Source organism: Podarcis erhardii (assembly GCF_964252035.2).
Source record: "Podarcis erhardii genome assembly, chromosome: 4".
NCBI classification, from domain to species: Eukaryota; Metazoa; Chordata; class Lepidosauria; order Squamata; family Lacertidae; genus Podarcis; species Podarcis erhardii.
The window spans coordinates 982,491-997,780 of record NC_138508.1 but is presented as its reverse complement, the minus strand read 5'-3'; the positions used below and the strand labels follow the sequence as shown (position 1 = coordinate 997,780).

The 15,290-nt window shown below is 47.7% G+C and overlaps 1 protein-coding gene across 4 annotated transcripts in view; it reads right to left on the bottom strand.

Moving 5' to 3' along the window:
- Positions 1–245: 245 nt before the first annotated feature.
- LOC309341025 (uncharacterized protein) overlaps positions 246–15,290 on the bottom strand; it is a 95,377-nt gene continuing 80,332 nt past the window's right edge. For 3 of the 4 annotated variants that reach the window (XM_081860421.1, XM_081860422.1, XM_081860420.1), the window contains exons 2-3: positions 5,053–5,179; positions 246–2,517 (exon numbers count right to left, since the gene is read on the bottom strand). In XM_081860421.1, the coding sequence (XP_081716547.1) occupies positions 671–2,517; positions 5,053–5,086 (1,881 nt within the window). In that variant the 5' untranslated portion in view covers positions 5,087–5,179 and the 3' untranslated portion in view covers positions 246–670. Of the gene's footprint in view, positions 2,518–5,052; positions 5,180–10,923; positions 11,021–15,290 lie in introns of those variants that run through there. The other variant, XM_081860419.1, reaches the window with a different exon arrangement.

Genomic DNA, 15,290 nt, shown 5'->3' with positions numbered 1-15,290 from the left:
TTGAGCAAACACAGTAACAAAACAGAAGTGGGTGGGCAGTAAGACCCTGAGGCAGAATGCAGGAAAGCAGCAGCTTCCTCTTTTCAAGGCTTCCCTTCTCCGGACGATTTGATATTTGCCTGATTTTTGCCTTCACTCGCGCCAGTCCAGGGACCACACATTCGCTCAATAACACGCACAGACATTTCCCCTTACTTTTTAGGAGAAAAAAATTGCGTGTTATAGAGGGAAAAATACGGTAAATATTAAAAATGATAATAAATAAGGATATTGACAAGCTGGAACATGTGCAAAGGAAGGCAATTTATGTCTTTGTTTAATTTGTATAATACTCGACCCAGTGGTGCTGAATTGAATAAAATATTGGTGGGAGGGGCCAGGTAAGGCCCTCCTTGCACAATCAATCACATGATGCATACATGCCATTGGAATGGCGATGCCTACCAACGGGGGGGGGCTTCAAATATATTATTGGGGGGCAAAGACCCCTCGGCCTCTAAGGGTAGGCTCCTAACCCCTGCACCCACAGGTCTAAGGATGGTTACAACATAAAAGCACAATATAAAAACACAATACACATCTGTAACCCCCCTCCCCACCACATTTTAAAAGGACATTACATGTCAATCAGCCAAAGGCCTGGTTTAAAAGGTGCTGACTTGCCTGTCTCCTAAAGCTGTATAATGGTTTTTCCAACCTTTGTATGGATTCTTTGATGGGAAGTGAGAGAGTAGCTCCGACTAAAGCTCTTTCCACATTCCACACACTGATAGGGTTTCTCCCCTGTATGAATTTTTTGATGGGAAGTGAGATGGGAGCGATCAGTGAAGTTCTTCCCACATTCCACACATTGATATGGTTTCTCCCCTGTATGAATTCTGTGATGCTTAGTGAGATCAGAACTCTGAATGAAGCTCTTTCCACATTCCACACACTGATAGGGTTTCTCCCCTGTATGAATTCTGTGATGGGAAGTGAGAGATGCACTATGACTGAAGCTCTTTCCACATTCCACACACTGATAGGGTTTCTCCCCTGTATGAATTTTGTGATGGGAAGTGAGAGATGAGCTCTTCCTGAAGCTCTTTCCACATTCCACACACTGATAGGGTTTCTCCCCTGTATGAATTTTTTGATGGGAAGTGAGATCGGAGATCTGACGGAAGCTCTTTCCACATTCCACGCACTGATAGGGTTTCTCCCCTGTATGAATTCTTTGATGGGAAGTGAGAGTGTCGTTCCGACTGAAGCTCTTTCCACATTCTATGCACTGAAAGGGTTTGTATCCAGTATGAATTCTTTGATGGGAATTGAGAGTGTCTCTCCTTCTGAAGTGCTTTCCACATTCCACACACTCATAGGGATTCTCTACTGTATGAATCTTCTGATGGGAAGTAAGACTGTGGCTGTGACTGAAGCTCTTTCCACATTCCACACACTGATAGGGTTTCTCCCCTGTATGAATTTTTTGATGGGAATTGAGATGGGAGCTATCAGTGAAGTTCTTCCCACATTCCACACATTGATATGGTTTCTCCCCTGTATGAATTCTGTGATGCTTAGTGAGATCAGAACTCTGACTGAAGCTCTTTCCACATTCCACACACTGATAGGGTTTCTCCCCTGTATGAATTCTTTGATGGGAAGTGAGATGGGAGCTATGACTGAAGCTCTTTCCACATTCCATGCACTCATAGGGTTTCTCCCCAGTATGAATTCTTTGATGGGAAAAGAGAGAGTCTCTCCGACTGAAGCTCTTTCCGCATTCCACACACTGATAGGGTTTCTCCCCTGTATGAATTCTTTGATGGGAAAAGAGAGAGTCTCTCCGACTGAAGCTCTTTCCGCATTCCACACACTGATAGGATTTCTCCCCAGTATGAATTTTTTGATGGGAAGTGAGAGAGGACCTATCAGTGAAGTTCTTCCCACATTCCACACATTGATAGGGTTTCTCCCCTGTATGAATTCTCTGATGCTTAGTGACAGCAGAGCTGTGACTGAAGCTCTTTCCACATTCAAAGCACTGATAGGGTTTCTCCCCTGTATGCATTCTTTGATGGGAAGTGAGATAGTGGCTGTGAGTGAAGCTCTTTCCACATTCAAAGCACTGATAGGGTTTCTCCCCTGTATGAATTCTTTGATGCAAAGTGAGATTGTGGCTGTGACTGAAGCTCTTTCCACATTCCATACACTGATAGGGTTTCTCTCCTGTATGAATTCTCTGGTGCTTAGTGAGATTGGCGCTCTGACTGAAGCTCTTTCCACATTCCACACACTGATAGGGTTTCTCCCCTGTATGAATTCTTTGATGCAAAGTGAGATGGGTGTTCTTCCTGAAGCTCTTTTCACATTCCGTGCACTGATAGGGTTTCTTTCCAATGAGATTTCTTTGATGGGATGTGGAATGGGAGCTATGACTGCAGCTGTCTCCATACTCCAAATTTTTCCGTGGCTTCTCCTCTCTGGGGATTTTGTCGTGTTCACCTTTGTTCTCGATTTCCAATTCATCACAATCTGCAATTGAGGCAAAAAGGGATTAGAGCCTCAGGAACAAATGAAGAAGAACTGAAGGGAGTTGGGTGAGTGTTCATTACCTTTGTTTTTTGTCATTCATCAACATATTTATTATTAGATTCTAATGGTTGTTGAATGTTGTTTTTTTAATATATAGTAGTGGCCAAAATTGTAGAAGCCTTTGGGGGAAAGTGTATTTCAGAGGTTTGATGGCTCATAACACCAGCTCATAACAGCACTTCTTTTGGAGTAATATCGTGAAATTATTTAGCAATGGACAGATAATTTAATCAAGAATGTAATGCAACAAACTTTGTTCAATTATCTGTATTAAATTAAAAAGCCATAGCCAAATAACCAGAAAAAGGAAGCAAACTTGCTTAGGTTGACTTTTGTCAGTGTTACAGGTAGGTAGCCGTGTTGATCTTCCTTAGCCGAAACAAAATAAAAAAATTCCTTCCAGTAGCACCTTAGAGAGCAACTAAGTTTGTTATTGGTAGGAGCTGGTATCTGAAGAAGTGTGCATGCACACGAAAGCTCATACCAAGAACAAACTTTGTTGGTCTCTAAGGTGCTACTGGAAGGATTTTTTAAATTTTGTTTTGTCAGTGTGTTATGTGATTGCTATCAAGTTGTTTGGTTCTTTTGTGTTCTTTCATTTAGCGAGTTTGCAGAACATGATAAAAATTTTAAAATGGCACAAAGAGTTGACTGGTCAACCATAAAGCAATGTAAAATAGTACTATTAAGTGAACAAGGCTATAGTTATGGAGAAATTAGAAGCAAGATTGGGGGAAACGTAACAAAAGCTGGCATTTCCAAATTTTTGAAGAGGTATAAGGAGACTCAGTTACTACAAAATCAGACTGGTAAAGTCAGGAAAAGGTGCACAACAGCAAGTGATGATCGAAGAATGGAGAGACTGCGCCTACGTGACAGAAGAAAATCATCTGGGTGTCTACAAGATGGCATGGCGCAATGTAATGTGAAGTTGAGTGCAAGGACTGGTCTGAATGCTAGAATTCCAAGGGAAAAGCCATTATCTCTCAAGCAAAGGTGGAAAAGATTAAACTGTGCTACAACCCATGTTAACTGGACAGCAGAACAATGGGACAGTGTTATTTGGATGAGACCCAAATCTCCTTGCTTGGTACTAATGGCATGAAATATGCGAGGAGAAGAATCAGAGATTTGCATCAGGGGTTGGCAATCTGTGACCTATGGGCCAAAAGCGGCCCACGAGCGGCCCCCCGAACCGAGCCATCTGCTCAGCAGGTTCCCATGCGCTGCGCTAAACCGGGGCAGCGCAGCACAGGGACTCACTTCTGCGGCGCCGGAAATCACCGGAAATCACTTCTGCAGAGATGCAGACGGCAGAGATCGCACTCATGCGTGCAATCTGACCCACGGATCCGGTTTGTGGGAGTGAAGTGGCCCTGACGGGGTACGGCTTGCTGACCCCTGATTTATATCCTATTTGCATTACACCGACCGTGAAACACGCAGATAGTGTGATGATCTGGGGTTGTATGGCAGCAAAAGGTGTGGGCAGAATTTGTGTCATAAAACGGAATGTAAATGCTCCAAAATACATAAATGAAATACTTGAGCCCAAACTGAAGCGTTCCACATGTGATCTTTCCCCAGATACTGAAGCATTTAGATATATTTATATAAATATTTACTGATTCATTTTTATTTTATATTTCAGCAGGATTCAGCTCCATGTCATGTTGCTGCTGTGTGCAAAAGGTGGTTTCAAGATAATCAATTCCACTGCTGGAATGGACTGGGAATAGCCCAGACCTTAACCCAATCAAAAATCTTTGGAGCTGACTAGTCAGAAGCAAACTAGCAATAAAGCCCAATTAATAGAGGCAATAATTCCATCTTTGCTTCACATTATTACAGCTGCAGAATTAAGAAACTTGCTTCACTCCATGGGAAGGTGTTGCAAGGCCAGAATTAAAGCTAAAGGTTCCCGAACTCAGTATTAATTGACATGGTGAGAATTTCTGTTAGAAGATTGGCAGATGAAAATGATGGACTTTGCATATCTGGTGACACTGACAGGAAAAATTCAAAACCAGCACGATTAAGTATTCCAAAAGGGTTGGAGTAAATTTATACGATATCTGAAAGATTATTGTAAGCAAGTAACATCACTAGCAGGGTGATGTTAAATTTTGAGCCATTCTGTAATGAGTGTAGTAAGAATTGGAAAATGTACAAATTGCAATGATATAAAGATTAATTTTGAAAGCCATGAGGTGGCAGGGAAGGAAGTTGAGGCTCTAAAAAGCCAGGGTGGTATAGCGGATAATGATGATGCAAATGTACAATATTAAATGGAGAATAATTTTAAAAATTATATATATAAGAAAAAAGTGTAATTTGCTGCTCAAGGTTTATTGTGGAGGTGTTAGATTCCCAGGTGTTGTAGCTGCTGAGCTCTGTGAAAATATACAAGGTTTGTCACATAAAGGTATTTTTTGAATTTCCAGGCAGATAGGACGATCCGACAGGGAGCCTTACCAAGAGAGGCCACGATCCCATGATTCTCCTCCATGATGCCCTTGTGCAGAGCTCTCTGGTCAGGATCCAGCAACGCCTACTCCTCTTCAGTGAAACAAACAGAGATGTCTTCAAAGCAAACTGGACCCTAAAAGAAAAAGGGGAAATGTCCTCCTCTGAAACAGGATCAATATGATCTGCTACACAATGCTCTGTTCTTTCCTTCCTCTTAATTGCTGCGTTGTTTCAGTAGGATTGCTTTGCTGCACATTTTTATTATGGATGCTTATTTTAACGCTTTAATGGAATTCTTTTATTCTGGGTATTCATCTTTGTACTCCGCCTTGTGTTTTCCACGTTATTCTGCCTATGGAAGAATCCCAGTTTCCCTGATGGAAGGATCCACTTTCTCCTCTCCTCCTGAGTTGTTCTGGGGAGGATCCCTCCCAGTGCCCTAGAGCCAAATTCAAGGGGTTCATGGGGGCATCGAGGAATGGGGGGCAGGCTATATTTCGCAGCAGATGGGGCTGGCTAGGTGAATCCTGGCCACTATTTGTTCTTGCCTGTCCACTGCTTAAAAGCCAATTTTAGCATTCAGTGATGAATATAGAAATACAAGAAGCCTAGTTTGGATGGCCATCTGTCTTGGAGGATCTAGCTGAGACTCCTGCAATGCGGGGGGTGGGACTTGATGACCCTTGGGGTCCCTTTCAACTCCTGGATTCCATGAAAACTGCAACTACAGATGAATCCTACAGGCGACATTCAGAAGGCTGGTGTCACAGAGTTATCTGGGCAGGAAATCCCACAGTTCACAGCTGGAGTTTACTCTTTATCAGCAAGAACACGATATTCACAGACTTGGCTGAGTTTCAGGCCTCATGAGAACAGCAGCTCATTCCCTATTTAATTCAAGAGGGTTCCGGAAGCTTCTCTGCATCAAAGAAACAAGCAGAAGGTTCCTGGTGTTTGGGTTATTCCTTCAGAGAAGCTGAGTACAGCTGGGTTAAAGTGGTTCTGTCATCTCTTCTGTCAAGGTCATGCTGACTCTAAGAAGAGGCCAGAAGGAGCCTGGGTTTCACTTTCTCTCTCTCTCTCTCTCTCTTCCTTCTGGTGTTCTGTACATAGTATGCTGAGTCTTAAGGTTTAAATTTATTATAAGTTATGGGAAATTTCAGTTAAGTTTGCTGCAACTGGATTTCTGATGGAGAGGGCCAATTCCGAACGTTTTGGATTTGGGACCCGTATCCTCATTTGTCTTCAGTAGCAGTAAAGCTCTGCTGGGTGAAATACAATTGCCTCTGGTCTATTTTGGGGGGTTCCTGTAACGTCTTTACACGTTCACTCTGCTAACTATACATTGGAGTTCTGCCTGGATCAATACTGAGTCAGCTGCCAAAAGAGAAGGCCCCTGGCTCCCCACAGCTTTCCAAGCCGCCTCCTCTCTGGGGTTTCTGGCAAGCGAAACAGTGCGCCAGCGTGAAGCCTGCCTTTGCTCCTCCATTTTCGGACGTCTCCTGGCTGTGAGAGACAAGCAGGGAGGGGGGCTTCTGGCAGAAGGAGAGGGAGCCAGGGTCTTTTGCCTCACCATCCCCACTACTGACTCCCTGTTGCTACTCAGCTTCCAAAAAAAAAAGTGTCCCCGGATTCATTGAAAAATATCTGGTAACCATACTCTAGCCCTCCTAGAGAGAAGATTGCAATGCAAATTGTGGAGGCAACGGAAGTGATTTTTGTGATGTGAATCAGCCTGCTTGCTCATGCCTTCCAGTAAATAACAACAACAACAGCAACAACAGCACTGCATGCCAAGCAGATGCTCTTGGTTCCCCATATTTCACTAGGTTTCAACTTTATTCTCTTAACAAATGTGAAGATTCCACCTGCCTCTTTCGAAAGGAGAAAACTCACCTGATTAAAGGATTTGAGGTGATGTATCATTTGTATAAGGGACGCGGGTGGCACTGTGGGCCTTTGATAATATTTCATGGAAGTTCATGAAGAAAAACCTGGAAGGGATGGGAGTGGGACGGGGATTTGAAAATGGGATAGATGCAATCTATTCAGAACAAAAGGCTAAACTGATAGTTAACAATGTGGTGACGGAAGAGTTCAAAATTGAAAAAGGAACACGACAAGGTTGCCCTATCTCTCCCTTGTTATTCATTTCAGTCCTGGAGGTGCTCTTGAATATGATTAGAGGGGACTGGTTGGTCGAAGGAATTCAGGTCGGAGCGAAACAGTATAAACTTAAAGCCTTTGCAGATGACCTGGTTCTGACCCTACAGGAGCCAGAATCTAGTACGAAAAGGGTATTACAATTAATTTATGAGTTTGGTCGGGTGGCGGGATTTAAATTAAACAAGCAAAAAACTAAGGTATTGGAAAAAAAATTGACATCTTCAGAATCAGAAAGGTTTCAGAAAGAGACAGAGTTAAATGTGGTTAAAAAAGTAAGATACCTAGGGGTAAACATAACAGCTAAGAATTTGAGTTTATTTAAGGATAATTATGAAAAGTGTTGGACAGAAATTAAAAGGGATTTAGAAGGCTGGTCAAGATTGAAACTTTCCTTGTCGGGCCGAATTGCTGCCATAAAGATGAATGTATTGCCAAAAATGTTGTTTTTGTTCCAGACTTTACAGATTGTGGATAAAATGGAGTGCTTTGGGAGGTGGCAAAGAGATATCTCCAAATTTGTCTGGCAGGGCAAAAAGCCCAGAATTAAGTTTAAGATATTAACTGATGCTAAAGAAAGAGGGGGCTTTGCCCTGCCAGACTTAAAGTTGTATTATGAATCAGCAGCTTTCTGCTGGTTGAAGGATTGGCTGCTTCTTGAAAACACTGGTGTTTTGGATCTGGAAGGTTTTAACAATGCTTTTGGATGGCATGCATATTTGTGGTATGACAAGGTTAAAAGTCACAAGGCTTTCAAGAACCATATTGTCAGAAAAGCAGTGTTTAATGTCTGGACAAAATATAAAGACTTACTGGAAAACAAAACCCCAAGGTGGTTATCACCATTGGAAGCTAAGGCCCGGAAAAGACTCAATATGGAGGCCGAATGGCCGAAATATTGGGAAATATTAGAAAAGGATGGAGATAATTGGAAGCTGCAGAGTTTGGAGAAAATAAAAGATAAAGTGTGAGATTGGTTACATTATGCTCAGATTAAAGAGGTTTTTAACTTGGATAAAAAGATAGGATTCCAGGTGGAAAAATCGAAGTTGGAAACGGAATTGTTAGAACCTAAGACTAAGGTACTTTCAAGAATGTATAACTTGCTGTTAAAATGGAATACACAAGATGAAACGGTCAAATCAGCTATGATAAAGTGGGCACAGGACATTGGGCATAATATCATGTTTGCTGACTGGGAAAGGTTATGGACCACCGGTCTGAAGTTCACGGCATGTAATGCTTTGAAAGAAAATATTATGAAAATGATATATAGGTGGTACATGACCCCAGTCAAGCTTGCAAAAATATACCATTTGTCTGACAATAAATGTTGGAAATGTAAAGAAACTGAAGGAATGTTCTTTCACCTCTGGTGGACCTGCCCTAGAGTTAAGGCTTTCTGGGAAATGATATATAATGAGTTGAAAAAAGTATTTAAGTATACCTTCCCTAAGAAACCAGAGGCCTTTCTTTTAGGTTTTGTCGGCCAGAGGGTGTTAAAGAAGGACCGAACATTTTTTATGTATGCAACAACAGCAGCAAGGATACTTGTCGCCAAGCGTTGGAAAACCCAAGATTTGCCCACACTGGAAGAATGGCAGATGCAACTGATAGACTACATGGAATTAGCAGAAATGACCGGCAGAATCCGAGACCTGGGAGAGGAAGCAGTGGAAAAGGATTGGAAGAAATTTAAGGTCTACTTACAAAAACATTGCAAACTGTATGAGTGTTAAGAAAGATGCTAGATTGTAAATAACATGGCACCATTAAGCTAGTTGGAAGGAATATGAAGATAAGTGAAACTTAAGAAAAGATAAATTTTGGATAAATATTATGTTAAAATTAAGCTTTTATGGTTTGGATAAAAGTATCTAAAATCAGGGACACAATATTGGAAAATTATAAAATAAGAATTGAAACAAGGTGATAAATTGCTGGTTAAATTTTTATAAATCAGGAACACAGGAACGGGAGATGTGAGGAAGTCTAAAGAAGCGAAGAAAATATGGTTATTATATGTTATATGTTATTTTGTTTTTTGCTTTTTATTGTATTAAGAAAATCTTTTAATAAATATTTTATATAAAAAATAAATAAACCACAGAGCCTAGGACTTGCCGATCAGAAGGTCGGCGGTTCGAATCCCCGTGACGGGGTGAGCTCCTGTTGCTCGGTCCCTGCTCCTGCCAACCTAGCCAATAAAGCGAGATGAGCACCGCAACCCCAGAGTCGGCCACGTCTGGACCTAATGGTCAGGGGTCCCTTTATCCTTATTATCATTTGTATACTTTTTTATGAGTTCTATGTTTTCAATGTTCCTGAGATCTTTTGATGAAGGGTGGTATATCAATTCAATTGACAACAACAACAACAACAACAACAACAACAACAACAACAACAACTAATAATAATAATAATAATAATAATAATAATAATAATATCCCACCCTCCTGGCTGGTGTTCCCCAGCCACTCTGGGAGGCTTCCAACAAAATATTAAAATACAGTAATTCATCAAACATTAAATTCTTCCGTAAATTAAATGCATGAAGTCAGAACTGACTGACAAAGGAGTCATTTGTATCTTGTGGAAAATGGATGCCTGGCTCTAGTGGGGGTCCTCATTCGGGGGTCCTCAGGAGTTGCTCCCCCCACCCCCACTCCCCTGCTTCTGTCTCCTTTTCTTGCACTTGGTCTCTCTGCCGCTCTCCAGACAGACTCCTGGGGTGGGGTCTCTTTTTCTTTGCTCTGAGGGCCAGCTAAATTTATACTCTTTGCTGTTAACCATATTCCCAAATACTTGCGTTGCAATTCTTCCACCATATCTTAAACTGTATTTTTAGTTAACCTTTTCATCTTGGCGTTACTAAGTTTAAAACCAGCCAGTTGCCCAAATTCTCTTTTCTTTTCTTGCACTTGGACTCTGCCACTTTCAAGACAGACTCCTGGGGTGGGGTCCCTTTTTCTTTGCTGTGAGGGCCAGGAATGTACCTGGCAAACCCCCTGAAGGCCCCCTGAAGGCCAAAGACTTTGCCCTTGAAATTTAGGAAACTAACTTATTATTATTATTCTCTTAGATGGCTTAACACACGCACAGCCACTGATGCCCAGGTCCCTGGAGGCTCAGGGAGGAGCAGCGCCCATTTCCGGCTGGTTTTCCAGCAACAATCCCTTTGGGAGAGAGAGGATGGGGTCCTGGGATGCCCTGCTCTGGGTGCGAGGGGATGGCTGCCGTGGCCTCCGTGGGGAGCTGCCCTGGGAGACACTGGGAGACACTGGGAAACTGGTCCCCAATGCGGCAGCCAGACTATGGGCTGGGATCCCTCTCTTTACTCCTGGCATCTCTTCCCCACCTTTCCTTCCTCCCTCCCTGGGGGTTTTCTTTTGGGGGTGTCTAGTCCACCTCCTCGTCCAGCTTTGGAAAACCATTTGCACATGTTCCCTCTGTTGTGCAATGGGACTCCTTTGTTTAAAGAAATGAGATTTCGTGGGAGTCATTTTGTCTGAAAGGCCAACTGAGTTTGGGATCCTCTGATCTGCAGGAAGGAGAGCGTGGCAGCCCTGGCCCCTTCCTGGCAGGACCCCCTCCTCCTCCCTGACTTGGGGTCCCCCCCCCTGCAGGAGCAGATCAGGGCCCCCCCCAGGCCCCCTCCCCTGCTGCAGCCCTGGGACCCCCACCAGATCCCAGAGAGAGAGAGGGGAGACTCACCAGATCCCAGGAGGGGAGAGCGAGGCAGCCCTTGCAGGAGAGACACCCAAGCAGGAAAGGACTGGGGAGGGGGGGGCCTGGGCTCTGGAGGACCTGCCCCCCCGTCCACTTCCTGGCCTCTCTAGGAAGGCAGCTCACTTCCCTTTAACCCTTGCAGTGCCGAGTCCCCCCAGCTCAGCCCCCCCTTGCATTGCACACTCACTCTGATTTCTATTAATTTCTGTCATTTTGAATGGCTCTAAAGGGGCACCTTAACCCTGGCTCCGTTTATGGGGGGGCCTGTGGCTCTTGGCTGGGCTCTGAGCATCTCCCTCGGTGCATTTTTGGGGGGCCTTTTGCTCTTGGCTGGGCTCTGAGCATCTCCCTCGGTCCCTTTGGGGGGGGGGCCTTTGGCTCTTGGCTGGGCTCTCAGCATCTCCCTCGGTCCCTTTGGGGGGGGGGCCTTTGGCTCTTGGCTGGGCTCTCAGCATCTCCCTCGGTCCCTTTGGGGGGGGGGCCTTTGGCTCTTGGCTGGGCTCTGAGCATCTCCCTCGGTCCCTTTGGGGGGGGGCCTTTGGCTCTTGGCTGGGCTCTCAGCATCTCCCTCGGTCCCTTTGGGGGGGGGGCCTTTGGCTCTTGGCTGGGCTCTCAGCATCTCCCTCGGTCCCTTTGGGGGGGGGGCCTTTGGCTCTTGGCTGGGCTCTGAGCATCTCCCTCGGTCCCTTTGGGGGGGGCCTTTGGCTCCTGACTGGGCTCTGAGCATCTCCCTCGGTCCCTTTTTTGGGGGGGCCTTTGGCTCTTGGCTGGGCTCTGAGCATCTCCCTCAGTCCCTTTTTTGGGGGGGCCTTTTGCTCTTGGCTGGGCTCTGAGCATCTCCCTCGGTCTCTTTTGGGGGGGCCTTTGGCTCTTGGCTGGGCTCTGAGCATCTCCCTCGGTCCCTTTTATGGGGCGCCTGTGGCTCTTCGCTGGGCTCTGAGCATCTCCCTCGGTCCCTTGGGGGGGGGCCTTTGGCTCTTGGCTGGGCTCTGAGCATCTCCCTCGGTCCCTTTGGGGGGCCTTTGGCTCTTGGCTGGGCTCTGAGCATCTCCCTCGGTCTCTTTTGGGGGGGCCTTTGGCTCTTAGCTGGGCTCTGAGCATCTCCCTCGGTCCCTTTTATGGGGCGCCTGTGGCTCTTCGCTGGGCTCTGAGCATCTCCCTCGGTCCCTTTGGGGGGGGCCTTTGGCTCTTGGCTGGGCTCTGAGCATCTCCCTCGGTCTCTTTTGGGGGGGCCTTTGGCTCTTGGCTGGGCTCTGAGCATCTCCCTCGGTCCCTTTGGGGGGTCCTTTGGCTCTTGGCTGGGCTCTGAGCATCTCCCTCGGTCCCTTTGGGGGGGGGGCCTTTGGCTCTTGGCTGGGCTCTGAGCATCTCCCTCGTTCCCTTTTGGGGGGGCCTTTGGCTCTTGGCTGGGCTCTGAGCATCTCCCTCCGTCCCTTTGGGGGGGTCTTTGGCTCTTGGCTGGGCTCTGAGCATCTCCCTCGGTCCCTTTTTGGGGGGTCTTTGGCTCTTGGCTGGGCTCTGAGCATCTCCCTCGGTCCCTTTGGGGGGGGGCTTTGGCTCTTGGCTGGGCTCTGAGCATCTCCCTCGGTCCCTTTGGGGGGGGGGCTTTGGCTCTTGGCTGGGCTCTGAGCATCTCCCTCGGTCCCTTTGGGGGGGGGGCTTTGGCTCTTGGCTGGGCTCTGAGCATCTCCCTCGGTCCCTTTGGGGGGGGGCTTTGGCTCTTGGCTGGGCTCTGAGCATCTCCCTCGGTCCCTTTTGGGGGGCCTTTGGCTCTTGGCTGGGCTCTGAGCATCTCCCTTGGTCCCTTTTTGGGGGGGCCTTTGGCTCTTGGCTGGGCTCTGAGCATCTCCCTCGGTCCCTTTTGGGGGGGTCCTTTGGCTCTTGGCTGGGCTCTGAGCATCTCCCTCGGTCCCTTTGGGGGGGGGCCTTTGGCTCTTGGCTGGGCTCTGAGCATCTCCCTCGGTCCCTTTGGGGGGGGGGCCTTTGGCTCTTGGCTGGGCTCTGAGCATCTCCCTCGGTCCCTTTGGGGGGGGGGCTTTGGCTCTTGGCTGGGCTCTGAGCATCTCCCTTGGTCCCTTTTTCGGGGGGTCCTTTGGCTCTTGGCTGGGCTCTGAGCATCTCCATCGGTCCCTTTTGGGGGGGGCCTTTGGCTCTTGGCTGGGCTCTGAGCATCTCCCTTGGTCCCTTTTTCGGGGGGTCCTTTGGCTCTTGGCTGGGCTCTGAGCATCTCCCTCGGTCCCTTGGGGGGGGGGCTTTGGCTCTTGGCTGGGCTCTGAGCATCTCCCTTGGTCCCTTTTTCGGGGGGTCCTTTGGCTCTTGGCTGGGCTCTGAGCATCTCCCTTGGTTCCTTTTTGGGGGGGCCTTTGGCTCTTGGCTGGGCTCTGAGCATCTCCCTTGGTCCCTTTTTCGGGGGGTCCTTTGGCTCTTGGCTGGGCTCTGAGCATCTCCCTTGGTCCCTTTTTCGGGGGGTCCTTTGGCTCTTGGCTGGGCTCTGAGCATCTCCCTTGGTTCCTTTTTGGGGGGGCCTTTGGCTCTTGGCTGGGCTCTGAGCATCTCCCTCGGTCCCTTTGGGGGTCCTTTGGCTCTTGGCTGGGCTCTGAGCATCTCCCTCGGTCCCTTGGGGGGGGGCTTTGGCTCTTGGCTGGGCTCTGAGCATCTCCCTTGGTCCCTTTTTCGGGGGGTCCTTTGGCTCTTGGCTGGGCTCTGAGCATCTCCCTCGGTCCCTTGGGGGGGGCCTTTGGCTCTTGGCTGGGCTCTGAGCATCTCCCTCGGTCCCTTGGGGGGGGCCTTTGGCTCTTGGCTGGGCTCTGAGCATCTCCCTCGGTTCCTTTTTGGGGGGCCTTTGGCTCTTGGCTGGGCTCTGAGCATCTCCCTAGGTCCCTTGGGGGGGCCTTTGGCTCTTGGCTGGGCTCTGAGCATCTCCCTTGGAGAGAGAGCCCTGCTGCCACCGGAGGAAGAAGCCGGCCTGGGAGAGCTGTTCTGGGGGAGTCCAGGGCTGGGGGACACCTCCCTTTTGAGAGGGGGGGATGGCCAGGAGTTGTCGAGCTTTTTGGACGGAAATAACTCAAAATAATGAGCTCCGACGCTAAACTGCTGCTTCCCTTCTCGAACCCCTTCTTCTCAGAATCACTTGTTACACTTTAGGTATCCAGAATACAGTGGTACCTCAGGTTACATACGCTTCAGGTTACAGACTCCGCTGACCAGAAATAGTACCTCAGGTTAAGAACTTTGCTTCCGGATGAGAACACAAATTGCACGGCAGCAGCGGGAGGCCCCATTAGCTAAAGTGGTGCTTCAGGTTAGGAACAGTTTCAGGTTAAGAACAGACTTCCGGAACGAATTAAGTACTTAACCCGAGGTACCACTGTGAATACTACAGTATAAGGTTTAAGTCTGTTTTTGCGGCTTCTCTCTCATCCCCTCCCTTAGTTATGAGAGGTCTTTCCATGAGGTATACTTTTGACACAGCCCAGCTTCCTTCACAGCGAGGGGCCACTTTTCCTCGGTTCCCCTGAGGTATTTTCCTTTGTATGCCAGACCCAGGGGATCCTCTCAGCCCTTGCCATGGACTCAGGAATCACCCTTTCCTAGAAGATCTCTCTCCTCCTGACTGGAAGGAGACCCCAGAAGAAGAAGAAGAGGAGAGTCTTCCCACAGCTTCTCCCTCCAGCTTCACTCCCTTCAGACCCTCAACATGGTCTCCCCTTCTCAGCTGTGAGGCTCCTTCCTCTGGCTCCATAGAAATTCTCCTCAGAGCGGAGGATCCACTCAGATCAGAGCCACTTCTCCCTCCCTCCCTCCCCCCTCTCCTCATCCCCATCTTCTCCCAACCTTCCCTCTCTCCCATCTCAAATCCCCTCAGAAAGGGCTCTCTTTATTTTCCCTCCAAAAGTGCTGGCGCCACCCCCCTCTGGATAGCCAATCAGAAAGAGGCTCTGGCCCCCTGGTGGAATGGTGAGGCACTGCACTCCCAGACTCTGCTCTGGCTCTGCTGTCCGTCACAGCAGCCAGCTGCCCCAGCAGGCCTTGCAATCTCCCCACCGCTTGAGCCGTCCTCCATTGTCTCCCAAGACAGGCGGATGAGGAGAGAGCCATTCAGGGGCCACAGGAAAGGGGCATCGGGGGCCGACAGAGGCAAACTGGAGTGGGGAACCATCGCCGAAAGGATGCCTACCTCTCTCTCTTCTTCCTTCTCAATATCAGTTATTTCTAGCTAAGAAATTGGGGGAAAGGCAGCTACTCTGTGTCGGGTTTCTTGGGGTTGAGATCCGTAAGCTGAGTATGGTACAATTTCTCAGCAATAAATATGATACACTTTTATGGGTGTTACGGAAAATTCCAGGTGGAGA